Source organism: Canis lupus, chromosome 10 (assembly GCF_011100685.1).
Source record: "Canis lupus familiaris isolate Mischka breed German Shepherd chromosome 10, alternate assembly UU_Cfam_GSD_1.0, whole genome shotgun sequence".
NCBI classification, from domain to species: domain Eukaryota; kingdom Metazoa; phylum Chordata; class Mammalia; order Carnivora; family Canidae; genus Canis; species Canis lupus.
This window is the reverse complement of record NC_049231.1, coordinates 48,165,555-48,181,458: the sequence shown is the minus strand read 5'-3', so window position 1 is coordinate 48,181,458 and position 15,904 is coordinate 48,165,555. Positions and strand designations below refer to the sequence as shown.

Genomic DNA, 15,904 nt, shown 5'->3' with positions numbered 1-15,904 from the left:
TTATTTTCCTTTTCCTAAATCACATCCATGGGTGTGATCTATAATGCACATTGACAACTGAAAACATCTATTTCCATAGCATGGATCTGTAATAGTAATTTATATTTTACAAATACATATTGTTAGATATATAAAATACCTTTAAAACCAGGGTGGAATGGCATCTTTAAATAATAGCTGTGGGGTACTTAATTATCAAATATTCTGTAGTGATTTCCCTAGCAGAAGTTTAAAGAATGTCTTTATTGTGGTTCAGTTGTGTGTGGTTTTTTGTTGTTGTTGTTGTTGTTTTTTTTTTTTTGACCTTCACAATCAGGGAGGATTGATTGGAGCTTCACTTTTGTTTCCCCAAAATCAAAGTGAAATAAAATGCCTTGAGTGAAAATCAAAAGCCTTTGACATATAGCAAAAAGCTTGCTGTGCAATATTAGTACCCAAAGGCAATTCAGATTTCTTTTCAGAAGCAACATGTTTTCACCATGAACTTTTTCCTTTCCTTTCTCTTTTCTCTCTTTCTTTCTTATATTTCTTTAACAACTTAATTTGAAGAATGTAATCACAGCAATCTTTAATATGCATATATAATACCCATAATGGGCTAAAAAAATATCTTTTTAAGTGCAGCTTTGTACCTGAATATATTACTGTGCTTGAGGCAGTAGTAAGCCAAAACCTCTTCAGATGGCCAGATGCCTGGAAAACACAAGAGGATACACTTTTTGATTACAGGAGTCTGTTCTATAATCATTCTCTATAGTTGTTCTCTTAAGAAATGGCTTTTAAAAATAATGTTCAATACAAGCTATTTCAACTTGAATCAAACTTAACATAATTATTACTTGTAATATGTCATATCAAATGAGTTTCTTTTGTTGTTGATTATAGCTCTTTTCCCAGAAAAACAGCAAAATATCCTAAATAATTTTTACCAAATTTCAATCACAAGACAGCAAAAACAATAACCACAAACTACAAATACTAAAAGTCCAATTTTAATGGTATTTCAGGTAGCGATCTTGTACATGTGAACCTTCTTTTCAGCTAATTCATAAGCGTCAGTTGAAGACCTACTGTATGTGCAGCCCACGTGAGGCAAAAATAAATGGAAAAAACCCTTGCAAAGGAAACATCTGAGGTCCTTTTTCTTTGATTCCATCCTAATGTTTTCAAATACGCATAATTATTTCGTTTCTTCAATTAGAAATATCAAACTAGAGATTAGAATTAAGAAATTTAAATTTCACTAACTTTGGCACCTTTTTAAATTTGATAATAATCCTCCGCACTAAACTCCATGGATGGGCATTTTCTTTAAATCATCACTTGTAAATCATTTCTTTTGAAGACTTAGGTAGTCTTCATGAATGAATATGAATTCCTTAAAAAAAAAGATAAACATTCTTGGAAATGATAGTCCCGTGGTTATCACAGAGTAGTCTGGTTGCAAGTGCTTTTAATTTTTTTCTTTACACTTTTCATATTTTCCAAAGATTTTTACAATGAATGTGTATCACTCCTATGATCAGAATAAATCACGTCATAAAAATTATGTTTTCGCCAAGGGTTCAGATTCAAAGGTCAGGCAGGGCACTAGCATCCTGCTCTGCCTGAGGTTGAGAAGGCCCTGCCGCCCTGGGAAAGAGCAATGAATGTTCACTGCCTTTGCACTAAACTCTTTTCTAATGGGTCTGGATGCAAAGTTGGAACACCTAATGAGACCTACTTTTTTTTTCTTCTAGATGCATCTCCAGCTTCAAAGAGTGAGAAATCCAAGCACTCCAGAGAAGAGGATGTCAAAGAAATGGTAAGTAAAATCCTAAGGGAATCAGTGGGTAAATATATGAACAGCAAAGATATTGACCCCATAAAAGCATCTGCTGCAGGAAAGTCTGGTCAAGTGTAAACTGGCTCAGCCTCCATGGTATTTCTGGTAAAAATGAGTTTGGGAGAGAACAAAGTAAATCAGCAAGCAGTGTTGGGAGTCATATTTAGGAGAAAAGTCAGAAAGGCAGTGGAGTATAGCAATTAAGATCACATGTGCTTTGGAACCAGACTTTTTGGGCTCCAGTCCTAGCTTGTTGGGCTGCATTCCCTCACTAGTGACCTTGGGTAGTTTACTTAACCTCTCTGTTCCTCAGATTCCTCATGTAAAATAATGTAATTGTAGTATCGACTTCATAGAATTATGAGGATTAAAAAAGTAAAATACATGAACTGTATTCAGAGCAGTTCCTAACTCGTAATGAGCTCAAAGAAAAATTTGTTGTTAATGTTATTCTTCTGCTCTGGGGGATAAAAGAGTAGAAGAGAAAATCTGTGGACCTCGACAGCTATCCCAATGACCAGAATAGATGGAGAACCATTTTGTCCTTCTACCCGTGAACCTTGCTACAGCCCCCGAATCCTAATATCTGGCATACCTCCACATTAAAAGAACTCTGTAAAGAATAAAGTATGTAATAAAATTCTCTGAAGGAAGAGCCCAAGACAGTGTTCTACACCAAGTATATATAATCATTAGAATAATGAATTTCTTTATGCCTTTAGTAGATGGTTTTGAGGTTTAAAAAAATAATGATAGGGGAAGGGTATTTAACTAAAATGCAAGCTTTGATTAAGTACAAAAATGTGACTTCTAAAATACATAGTCTTTTAAGAGAGTTTTATAATTTTCTCAAAAAATTATAGAGGTTGATTTTTAACTAAATTAAATACAAAAATATGCAGAACAAAGTTAATAAAATCACCTAAAATTTCACCACTAGTCTATTACACCTCGTAACACTTTGGACATCATTTCAAAAACAGCTTTCTAAGCACAAAGATATTTTACACAAATGGGATCTTATCAGGCAGGTATTTGACAATCTGATTTTGCCCTACTCAATATGTGATGGATAACTTCCCATGACAATAAAAATATACTTGCATCATTACATATATGTATATTTTTAAGTAGACTCCACACCCAGCATGGACCCCAACACAGGGCCTAAATTCACGACTGTGAGATCGAGATCAAGAGTCAGATGCTTAACTGACTGAGCCACCCAGGCGCCCCCTTGGATCATTATTTTTAATGACTGATTTTATGTCTGCATCAAAATTTGTTTAACCAATTTCTTCCTGAAAGGCATTTAAGTTATTTTGAGTTTTTGATATATGAGATTATAAACACTGTTATAATGAAGACACATTTTCCCCCCAAAATATGATTTTTCTCCATAGGTCCAATAACTAGAAATGGGAAATCTGGCCAAGGGTTAAATGCCTATCACATATATCAAACCATCTTCCAAAACATTTGCACCAAACTATACCTCCAAATAAGAGTGTTTATTTCATCAAGGTCTTGCCAAGGTGAGGTTTTGGCAACCTATTTTATTTTTGCTCATCTATTCAGGTTTCGAAAGTTATCTCAGGGCAAATCGACAGCACAATGACATACCACTTCACTCCTTCTTCTAGGATGGCTATAACCAAAAAAATCAGACAACAGCAAATGTTGGCAAGGATGAGGGGAAATTATGTAAAATGTTGCAGCTGCTTTGGAAAACAGTCTAGCAGTTCACCGAAAATTTAAATGTAGAATTAACATATGGCCCAGTAATTCCACTCGTACGAATGTACCCGAGAGAAAATATGTCCACACAAAAACTTGTACACGAATGTTTATAGCAGCATTATTCATAAGAGCCAAAAAGCAGAAACAACCCAAATGTCCATCAACTAATGAGCAGATATATAAAATGTGGTATGGCTATGTAGTACACTATTATTTGGCAATAAAAGAAATAAAGTACTGATTCATGCTACAACATAGATGGAGCATGAAAACATTATGCTGAGTGAAAGAAGCCCAACACAAAGAACCACATGTTGCATTTTCCATTTGTATGAAATGTCCAGAATAGACAAATTCATAGAGACAGATTATACAGTGGTGGTTGTCTAGGGCTGGGTGGTTGAGAGTAAATGTCAAGTGACCTTTTAGAGGTGATGAAATATTTTAAAATTGTAGTGATGGTTGCACAACTCTGTGAATACACTAAAAATCACTGAGTGAATTGTGTAGTATGTGAATTATAGCTCAATAATGCTGTTATTTTAAACAGTTTTGTCATTTCTATTTGTGGAAATATAATGGTCTTTTTTTAAAAGGATTTTGTTTGTTAATAACTTATTCAGAGTTTAAAGAGACACTGAGTTCTGTGAGAATGATTAAGACAACAACTAAAACAAATGAATATGATTAAGATTAGTACCCAGTCCCTCTGACACAGTCTTTCTCCTTTCTCAGAAACTACTACTTCCAATTCTTTTAGTTGATTCTTCTGGTAATTAATTCCATATTTCTACATATGTTTGTATTGCTACTTCTTGATTTTTCAGTTTTAGACAAAATCTATTGACCCTCCAGTATGGAAGATAAACTTTTTTCACTTTCATCTGTACTCCTCTCCCCGTGTCACACATACCATGCTCCTTACCCATCCACCATCACTATTGTCCTATTATAGATATATTATAATTTGGTAATATACTGTCATTGTCAATTTCATTATGACAATGAAATAATACTGACCCATGTAGTAAACTATGATTGCTTTTTCGCTCATGTATAATTCCCCCCTCCATGCAGTTTATAATTGCCTATTTTTTTTCATTTGCTAATGTTTTTATTCAGTCTCAAAATCCAGTTGTCAATTTCCCCTCTCAGTGCATTCATTCCCATCAGGTGTTCTATCAATCTCAGGAGAAAATCTCTCCTGGTGCCTTCTGACTTGTCTGTCTGGACTGAATGTCCTCTATGCTTGGTATACAGCTGATACCCTAGAATCAATCTTCATTTCATTCCAGACTCCCTTTTGCCCTTCTCCTGTATCCCATCTCTTGTTTCTTCTATCTTTTGTCTTTTCTTGGTTTACGTTCTCATTTTAGTGCAAGACATCCCCCAATAGCTTCTTGAAAACAATGTGTGTAAGAGGTAAATATTTGGGAACTTCTATTATTCGGTGGGTAATTTCAATTTGGAAATTCCATATTCTTCAGATCTTGGAACGTTTCTTGGGAAGTTCCATTCATTATTTTATGACCTCCATTTTTACCTGTCCTCCTTATCTAGAATTCTTATTATTTAGATGTTGAATCTCCTGAACTCTAATATTCTTATCTTTTCTTTCCTACTTTCTATCTCTTACTGTTTTCTTTTTTTTCTGTTTTCTACTTTCTTGGAAATTTCCTCAAATTTATCCTCCAACCTTTTTATTGTACTTCTCATTTATGCTACTTTTAAAAAAAGATTTATTTATTTATTTATTTATTTATTTATTTATTTATTTATTTATGTGAGAGAGAGAGAGTGCAAATGAGTCAGGGGAGGGTCAGAAGGAGAGGGAGGGAGAGAATCCACAAGCAGATTCTTCTCTGAGTATGGAGCCCAATTCGGGGCTTGATCCTGGGACCCTAAGATCATGACCTGAGCCAAAAAAGGTGGACACTTAACTGAGTCATCCAGGTGCCCCACATTTATGCTAGTTTTAATGGTAGTTCTCTGAATATTTCTTTTTTAGAGCATCTTATTCCTGTTTCATGGATCATCTTTTAAAAATTATTTGAAAATATTAATTACAGTTTTTCTTATCCTTACATAGCCTATTTTCTTCATGTTGCTTTTTTTCCTATTAATTGATTTTGGTTCCTGTCACATTAAAAGCTTTCTTCATATATCTGGTAATTCTTTGTTGTTTGCTTTAAACATAATCATAGAAAGAAAAAAAAAACTAGTTGGAAGAGAAGAGGGCTGAGTGTATGTGGATGGAGTGGAGTGTAGGTGGTTCTGTGTATGGTCACCCAATCTCTTCAGCCTGGTTTTGCTCTCTCTATTTTCAACTGTGCCTGATGTCCCTCAACCTAGAACTGTTCAGTTTAACCCTCTCCAGAGAACAAATCTCTCCCATTGGGAGTACAGAGGAGAAGTTACTCAATAGCCTGGAATAGGTATATAACTGCTTTAAAAACAGCTTTCAATCAATCTTCCTTATTTTAGCCTCCTTCAACTCCTACTTTTACAAATGCTCCAATTTCTGAGACTTTCAAAGTTTCAGAAGTCTGAATTGGTTTGGTTTTCAGCTTACTCAACTGCTGGCTTTTTCATATCTGCCAACTCAATGACTTCTCATTCATTTGTTTCCCATCTTTCCAAAATTATACTGTTGCATGTCCCCTCCTTCTATCATCTTTGTGGGTTTAGGCTTTAAAAACATCTCTTTACAGCGGTTCAGTGAGTTTTCTGGAAGGAAATGATTTGGATGCATTGTTCAACCTCCAAGTTTACCTGAAATCCAGAAATGTATGGTCTTTTGGATGTAACTGTGGGATAATTCTGGAACCCAAGAAATATCATTACTTATTCTTATTCTTACAATTCTTATTTCTCACAGAGTGCATTTTTTTTTTTAGCATAAGTACTTTTCTGAGTGGTGGGGTTTCAGTACACATCCTAGAACAGTGACTTCTGGACTCTGTGCAACAGAAAGAAACTCACTGGAAAAATGATGAGAATAAATTTTAGGAGGACATACAAGCCAATGACACTATTGAGGAGGTTTTTCTTATGCTCAAGATTTTTATACTCCATTAATAATATCACAGGGCTCTATCAACCAATTGTAGGCATTTCTGCTATGTTCTTGACATCACCCAATGAGACAGAGAAGAATGCCCAAAGTGGCATTTAAAGTAGCTAAAGTACTGACCCCCCTCAAAAGCATCATGAAGTGTCTAAATTAATGATGTACTCTAGATAATTTGTTTCTTAAATACATGTCATGAATTAGGATACTTCCTTAGAAGTTTTCTGAGGCCTATAGTTCTCTATGCCTTAGTGCTTTCTGTATAAATTGAATTAGTTTAACTTATAGCAGAAAAGTCTTCCTTCATCCATTGGGCCTCCATAAAAGCATTAGCTAAATAAGAGCTCTGTTTGAAAGAAGAAAAATAATAGTATATTAGACTTGGGTTTCCATGGTCATTTGATTTCATTCCATTTTCTTTCAAATAAAGGATTGCTTCCTTGCAGATGCTTCTGTCAGAATGGGTCTACTGGATCTAACAAACTTCAAAAAGCGTAGCCAGCCAACAGTAAAATAAGAAAAACTAGTTATCTCTGTAGGAATAATGAGGGAGAAAGTTGCCAATGTGATATATTTTATGTATGCAATCACTTTTTTGTTATTTGTTAGCTAGCTATTTAGAAGTATTTTAAATGCCAAGCTTTACAGTTAATCTGGAAACAATACATCCATTATTAAACTGAGGGCTGAACAATCCTAAAATTAACTATGTAGATATTAAGAGACATGAATTTCTAACTGAGCATGGTCTTCCAAGATCACTCGGATTTAAAAGCTTTTGCTTCCCTAGAGTTCATGTTAGAGGAAAGTCCTAAGACTTTTCAGATGTCAGAAGACCAACAGACTGCTGACTCCCACTTTCCACTCTACCAGCTTGTACTTAGCCCATGGGGACAACACACCCAGCTCTCTATGCTGTGAGATGGCTTTCCTCTGATCAACTGATACCCACCCACGCAGCAGTTTTATTTATCCTCCTCAAACAAAAGGATCCTGTCCATTGTGCAGGAGTGAGAAGTAAGGCTCTCAAATCTGAGACGCAGATGGGGAGGCCAGCCCACCCTTAGCTAAGCTCTTGAGTCTTCTAGGAGAAGAAATGCGTCAGCAGGTATTACTAAAATGAAAAGCAGCTCATGTGGACTGGGTAGGTAAACTTCCTGGACTGTTTTCTGTGTTTACACTCTCCTTAAACATTTGTGCTTTGTCATTTATGTTTCAAACCAGAGTGGAAATACAAAAGAAGGCTACAGAATACTCCATAAATATTTTGGGGGCACCTACTATGATTCAGGCCCTGTGGATCAGCAGAGAATGAGACAGCATTTAAGAAGCTCACTGGAGCTTCTGCCTAGAGAGGGAGATATTAAATAAACAATTACACAAATAATGTGCCTAGTTGTAATTGTAATAAAGGCCATGTAGGAAAACTAGAGGATACTCCTGAGAACATACTGTAGAGGACCTGACTTGGCTGGAAGGGAGGTTGGAGGAGTCTGTTAGGGAACACTCCCCTTAGAAATGGCACGTAAGCTGAGATCCAGAGGATGAAGAGCCAAGGAGAGGAGGAAGGTGGCGATGGGTGGAGGGAATGGTCCATCCTAGGGGAGCTCCGTGAGATAAAGCTTTGAAGAAGAGAACAGTTCGATAGGCTAGGAATAGAAATAGGGTCAGTGGAGCTTCAGAATACAGGAGAAATAAAGACAGCAGTGCCAGGGGTGGCTGGGAGCCAGATTCCACAGGCTCAAAGCCATGTTAAGGTTTTCAAATTGCACCTTAATATAAGTGATACATTTTAAGCAGAAGAGTGGTGTGATCAGACTCAAATTTTAGAAGGTAACTCTGACTACTCTAAAGAAAATAGGTTTGAAGAGGGGCAAGAGAGGCAGGGAGAAAACTAGGTCAGTGGCTACTATCATGACCTAGGTGAGTGCTGATGGTGACTTGGGTGATGGTTAGCTTAGATGAAGAAAAGTGAAAAGGTATGAGCTATACTTAGAAAGCACACTGACAAGACTTACTGGTTAATTAGATGAAGGGGTTGGTAAGAGAGAGAGGAAGGTGTCAAATATGACTTAGGTTTGTGTCATAAATAAGTAGGTGGATGACGTATACAGCAAGTGCATATAGGGTTCCCCTTCAATTTTATATGAACTGAGGAGGCTGGATTCATGGTACAAAAACACCAGCTAGTGGTTTGGAATCTGATTCTGGCTCTGCCACTAATAATCTAGGTGACATTGGAAGTAATTTGGCCTGAGGATACTGAGCTTCAGGATCCTCATCTGCGAGACATGAGGTTTGGGCTAGATTATGTCCAGGGGGTCTTCAAGCTATACACAGTTATAATAAAAAAAAAAACATATCTCATGCTCTGGACTTAGAGTCCAGCTTGAACACTGGCTGTAATGATTGTGTGACCTTGGGCAAGCTACTTAAACTTTCTAAGCCTCATTCATTGCTTCATTCACTTAGAATTATTGGCAGTCAGGCCTATTCTAGGAGCTGGGACAGAAGCAGGGATGAAAACAGAGCCCTTGCCCAAACAACTGCAATAGGGGCAACAAACAATAAAGAAGTTCCAGACAATGAAGAAAATAAAACATTAGGGGAGCCTGGGTGGCATGGTCGGTTGAGCATTTGACTCTTGGTTTTGGCTCAAGTCATGATCTTAGGGTCATGAAATTGAGTCCTGAGTAGGATTCCAGAGTCTACTTAAGATTCTTTCCCCTCCCTGCTTCTCCCCTCACTTGTGCTCTCTCTCTCTCTCTAAAATAAATAAACAAAATCTAAAAAACAAAAAAAACAAACAAACAAACAAAAAAAAACAAAAGCAAAGAAAATGATAACGAAATAGACAATAACTATAGGGTGGGGGGTTGCTTCTTCAGCCAGCACTATTGTGCAATGCCTTCGTTTTCTCTCATTTGTTAAGTGCAAGCAGTAAAAGTACCCACTGCCAGTGTGGCTGTGAGGACTAAATGAGGTAATGCACATTAGGTGCTTAGAACAGTGCCTGGCATGTAGTAAATTTTTAAAATGTTTTTATAATGTTAGCTAAGGTTGCTGCTATTTGTCACTGTTATCATTTTGACATGTTTCTGTCCAGGAAATTGTATCAACCTTGATTCGATTTTTATAATACTTTCAGGGAGACTATGATTTCTAATTGATCACATGCAAAATCAAACCCAAACTGAACTTTGGGAAAGTTTACCACAGCAATGGCAATTGTGAAAACCGACTGTAATAAAAAAATTCCATACAGATGGACAACGCTTGCTCTATACTTGTGCCCCTGCTCTGACCCATTAACAGACTTGTTCTGAACAGTAAGTTATTAGGTGCAAGCCTCCGTATGTTTGTGCAGCCAAATCACTGAGAACATGGGCACATCTGGGTGAAAGACAATGTCCGCGACGCCCTGCACAGCCAGCAGGTGGAAGCCTGCCCCCTGATGTACTCACATTTACTGAATGCTGACTGCTGGCCAGGTGCTATGACCTAGAAGAGGAAATCCAGTCGTGGGGAGATTAAGAAACCTTCCCCCATATCAGACAGATATTTTGTCATGGAGTTGGAATTTGACTCCAATCTGAACTTGTATCTTACACTGCCATCCCCTAGGTTGCAAAAACAAGGTCCAAATCAATTACCTCACCATTTTGTTTCTTCTTCTGTTCCTGGAGAAGCCAACTGAACCAAAAGGAGGACATAGTGAGCATGTGGAAGGAAGAGAAGCAAAGAGGACACAGAAAATTAGCCAAGCATCTCACCGACAAATTCTTCTAAAACTACAAGATGGGACCGTTGCTGGGTGTGACTTCACTTTTAAAAAGGCATTAAAATTAAAAACTTAAATTTTACTCCAGATACCTACTTGAGGGAAGGTAAAGCTGAAAGCAGTCCATCTGGACTCTGTGATGTGGATGAGGAGATAGTCTTTGGAGAGCCTGCCCCAGCCTTCTGTCTGATGGTTGCTTTTAGAGCAGATGCTAGGAAAGCAACTAGGGGACAGATGAGAAATGAAGACAGGACAAGAGAGATGATGCAGCACTGCCTAAAGAAAGACATACACAGAACGCACCGTAACCACAGCCCCAGCCAGCTCGCATGCCTCCTATAGCAAAGACAATTTGGAAGACAGCTCTGGGACTTCTGAGCTCTAGGAGTTGAGCAAATCACTTAAGCTCCCCTTACATCATGCCCTTCTCTGGAAGTAAGTGTACTATCTTGTAAGTATAGACAGGAGGATCGAATGAATTAGAAGAGTACCAAGTAAGTGCTCAGTCAGTGTTAGTAACACTAATAGTGTTACTATTAGTAACAATGCTAGTTGGACACTCACTGCTCAGCAAACACTGGGCTGTTTGCTTTACACAGACGATCTCTTTTAAGCCCGAAAACAGCCCTGTAAGGGATGGACTATCATTTTGGCCAGTGAAGGGGCACAAGGAGGCTTACCAAAGCACACAGAGCACAGCCCAGGATTCGAGCCCAATTGCTCAACCACTAGGGCCCAGTTTCTTTTCTTTTCTTTTCTTTTCTTTTCTTTTCTTTCTTTCTTTCTTTCTTTCTTTCTTTCTTTCTTTCTTTCTTTCTTTCTTTCTTTCTTTCTTTCTTTCTTTCTTTCTTTCTTCTTTCTTTCGATTTTATTTATCTATTTGAGAGAATGAGAGCAAGAGCATGAGCAGGGGGGAAGGGCAGAGAGAAAGGGAGCCCGATGTGGGGCTCGATCCCAGGTCCCTGGGGATTGCAACCCAAGGTGAAGGTAGATGCTTAACCAACCAGGCCACCCAGGCACCCTGCCAGTGCCCAGTTTCTTAATCATTATCCTATATTGCTCCAACTCTGGTAGCTGGTACTGAAATCCAGAGAACTAGTTTCTAGGTCTCATGGCCGTCAATAACTAATTTTAGGACTTTGGACAAATCATATTTGGGCTCTGGCTTCAAGAATAAAATGGAAGGAAAAAAAAAGAATAAAATGGAAGGGTCAAATTGATTTCTGAGGTTTCTTCCAACTCTTAAATCCAATGGCTATAGATCATTATATCTGTGCATTTCCAAATTCTATAAAGCTATAGAACTGTCAGTGAGTGGGCTCTCTAGCCTGCAACATTTTAAAGAAATTAGATTATCTTAAATATTTTATTTGTACTATAATATCAAATCTAAATAATATAACAATATCAAATCTAAACCCTTACCAGGAAATATTTTAGATAGGATTCAGAATGGTTTCAGAAGTCAAGCTTTCCTAACATGCCTATTTTAAGTGAATTAGCACTGCCTTTGTTAATTCAATCTCACAGCTTCAGAGAAGAGACTGGTCTACATCTGTGTATTCTAGTGGCAATAGAATTTTTATTTAGTTAATTCAGCATATTAATAACAACCTCCTCAAGTACAGTTTTTCTCTCTGATATTGAACATGGTTCTCAGATATATGCTGCATTTTTTCCACTCATATTTCCTCCTTGTCAAGGTAACAAACTACGTTTTGGGTAGCAGAAATTTTCCTGAAGTCTGAAAGCACAGATAGAATACCATCTCTCAGTGTGACCCCTCTGGGCCTAAGCCAGAAAATGCTCCATCCTCCTTGGTCAGAGAGGATGTCAGAAAGTAAGAGCAGACATTTCTAGCAAAGGTGGACCCAGAGAGCTGCTACCAAAAGAAGAAACATGGCCTGGGTTCCACCAGAAACACACCACATTTTCCTCAGAGTTAAAAAAAAAAAAGAAGGGCAGCCCGGGTGGCTCAGCGGTTTAGCACCGCCTTCAGCCCGGGGCGTGATCCTGGAGACCCAGGATCGAGTCCCGCATCAGGCTCCCTGCGTGGAGCCTGCTTCTCCCTCTGCCTTTCTCTCTCTCTCTCTCTCTCTCTCTCTCTCTCTCTCTCTCTCTCCTCTCTGTGTATTCTCATGAAGAAATAAATAAAATTTTTAAAAGAAGAAGAAAGAAAAAAGAAAGAAGAGGCAGATTTTCATTGCCAATTTTACTCCAAGTAACAGTCTCCTCTGAGACCTTGCTGTGCTCAGTGTCTTCAAAGTGGGGTGATCAGGCTATCATTTTGAGGAGATCACCCTTTTTCCTTTTAAAATAGGACCGTGTTGTGTCTTGAAATCACATGAAAGCAGCAATGCGTCAAATAAAGTGGGACAAAGAAGAAAATATTAGAAATAATTATTACTATTCCTTATCTGAGGCAAGGAGTCACTTCACTATCACACACACACTTGCTACATGGCCCACCGAAGAAAAGTAAGGAGAGTGAGATTTCCCCTTCATCACTTATGATATGTGAACTTGAGTTCTTTTCTTTTTTTCAAGATTTTATTTTTAAGTAAGCTCTATACCCAACACGGGGCTTGAACTCACAACCGCAAGATCAAGAGTCACATGTTCTACTGACTGAGCTAGCCAGGTGCCCCGTGAACTTGATTTCTAAACCAGCTTCCTTCCTGCCTTGGAGTCTAGCTTTATCTCACTTCTAGGTAAATTCTAGCACTGAATTCCAAACAAATGGAAAGCCTTGTGTTCCATGTGGAATGCATGCTCTGCACTTACGAGAGCCTCCCTGGAGAGAAAACGATATTCAGGAGGTACATGTTACAAGTGCCAAAGCAGAGAACATTTATTAAATGGCCATGGTATTAATCTTCTTAGGTAGAACTTATTTATTTAGCGGTGTTTTTTGGAAGGTGTGCGCCCCAGTGTTTCAAAACTGCCTTCACTCCAAGTTCCTCCTCTTAGGCCTGTGATGGGATGGGAGAAGAAGGCCCGCCTCCCTCTTCTTACAGCAGGAATCACCATTAGTAGGTTCCAAAAGGAAAAACACCATTTGGCAAATTGACTCAGTAAGTATGGCAACATCTCAGTGTGCTGAGGTTGTTGAGGTTTGGTCTCATCCCACTTTAAACAAACCCCTCTCTGCCATTCTATCTGAAAGTAAATGTGTGATACTCAGATGTCTTTAAAAAAAAAAAAAGATGTGAGTTGGCAGAGAATCTCAGCTGTGCAAAATGGCCTGGGTCTGTCCTTCCGGGCTCCCTGCTCATCCTTATTCATTAATACAAAGGAAACATGACGGTCTGCTCTCCAGAAATTTCTGCTGCTGTCCAAACTTGGGCAGCTCACTACAACTAATGTGGAAATAGAGTGCGAAGCACGTCCTGGCTGTAAACACAGCAGTATTGCTCTGTCAGGGCCATCTACAAATGGCTCCAACCAACTTGTATGATTGTCTTTAACACCTTTTTGCATTTTTTAAAGAAATGAATTTGATTTCATTTTCCTTCCCCAGTTTTCAAATAGTCATTAAAAATTAAACAACACTGGGAAAGGCTTTTGTGATTATAGCCTTCATTCTCCTGCAACAAACTGGATCTATAAATTTACGTACCATTGTAGATGTAAATTACAAAATTTATATTCAACTATATTAAAACATCTATTCCAAAAATGATTACCAGTTGTGAAAAGCAGACAGGCTTATCACTTGCTGTCAGTTGTTCATGTCTAGTTAAGCAATAATGTGCTAAAACTGCTCTTTTGTTTTGTGTAAGAATTTTGGCAATAGAAGAAATGAACGCTCAGTTAATAAAAACTCAGGCTGCTTTTTGCTTTGATGGAGGAAGCAGCTGCCTGTTTTCATTTGCTGCAGAGCAGCAAAACCCATCAATATAATAAGCAGCTTAGATGCATCCATCCACAGCATCTGTAAGGATATAGGGCTATTCGCTCAAAACCAATCCCTGGTTTAATTTTAACAAAGATGTGTCTGACATATTTGAAAATGCATTATAATAGGTTTTGAAACATGAACAATTTCTCTTTCTTTTAAATACTTTTTATGGATTTGAAAGGTTAGTATACATAGTGGAATGATAGCAATGATAAAAACCAGTCCAAACTGTGAGGCCATCTTAAAACAAGGGCAGGAAAGAGAGCAAATCAAGAGGCGGTTATTTGGTCGCCTTCAAAATAGGAATAATTCATTTGATTTCATTCATTTATTCGTTCAAACAAATATTTACTGAATCCTTACTGTGTACTGGATTGGGTGAGATACTGAGGCCACCTTTCTTACTCTCAAGGAGTTCACTCTTCAGGGGAAAAGATGGGTACAAAAAAAATAAGTGAAATAATGCAGTAAGCACAGTGATACAGAGATTGCACTTCTCTGTTACCTCTTTGTTTTAAAAAAAAATTCCAATGGGCAGAGAACACAGAGAAACTAACATAAAAATTAAAAATCAAATACCATCTCCTCTATTACACAGTCACACACTTCATTAGACATACCTTTAAGAAAATTGAATTATGTTTAAACACATGTCAAACTGTTTACTGGTGTAGCCAAGAATTACTACACTTTGGAGAAAAGTTTTACAATATTAAGTTTTGTTTGGACAGCCTCTAGTAATACAGTAACCACTAGACACTTTTACATGATCACGAACATACCACAAGGCAAGCCTAATAGAAAACACAAACTTGCAAATAACTTATAATGAGATGCAGTATGCTTTGGCTAGTGAACATGCTAAGAGATTTTTCATTTCATTTCATTTCATTTTACTTTAGTGCTGGGGGCATTCCAAAAAGTCAGATAATTCTAAATCCTCCTCTTCCTCTGATTCAATATCAGATAAAAGAACATTTCAGCATGATCGGCTAGGGTATACATAAATGTAGGGTTAGCCATCAGCTTCTCAGCATATCAAATTTAAATGAGAACTCATTTGTAGAAACACTGAGGAAATCTCCCATACATGAGGGCGAAGAGCTTTCTTATTCAAACATGTTCACTGTAAAACACACATACTTAGGTTTTAAAAATAAATGTTTAATTTTGGAATAATGTTTGATTTATAGAAAAGCAAAAAGTTGTCACCATCTAACATTTATCAAAACTAAGAAACTGGCACTGGTATGTTCCCATTAAACCACGCTCACGGGTTCATTTTTAATGAGAGGGTTCCTATTCAAGAGGAGAGTGGATGCAGGTGTCTGTAAGAAAGTAAAAAATTAAACCTCAATGACAATACTAGCATCTATCATATATCTTTTCCTTCCCTTAATTTTCTTCCTTCTTAAGTTGTTCTAAAGAAATTCATATCAGATTTAAGAATTAAAAGAGGACAGAAAATGCATGTAACTTGTGGTTTAAAAAAAAAAAAATCTGACCCCAGTGAGGGAACTGTGTAGCCCAGGAAAGCCTTGGTTCCCCATTCCATTATTGAATGAGCAGAATATTATTACTAAGTCA

General features: G+C 37.6%; 1 protein-coding gene across 7 annotated transcripts in view; it reads right to left on the bottom strand.

The window, feature by feature from the left end:
* Positions 1-15,904, bottom strand: part of CAMKMT (calmodulin-lysine N-methyltransferase) — a 390,047-nt gene that overhangs the window by 62,057 nt on the left and 312,086 nt on the right. For all 7 annotated transcript variants that reach the window (XM_038551187.1, XM_038551186.1, XM_038551185.1 and 4 more), the window contains one exon: positions 633-693. In XM_038551187.1, the coding sequence (XP_038407115.1) occupies positions 633-693 (61 nt within the window). The remainder of the gene's footprint in view (positions 1-632; positions 694-15,904) is intronic.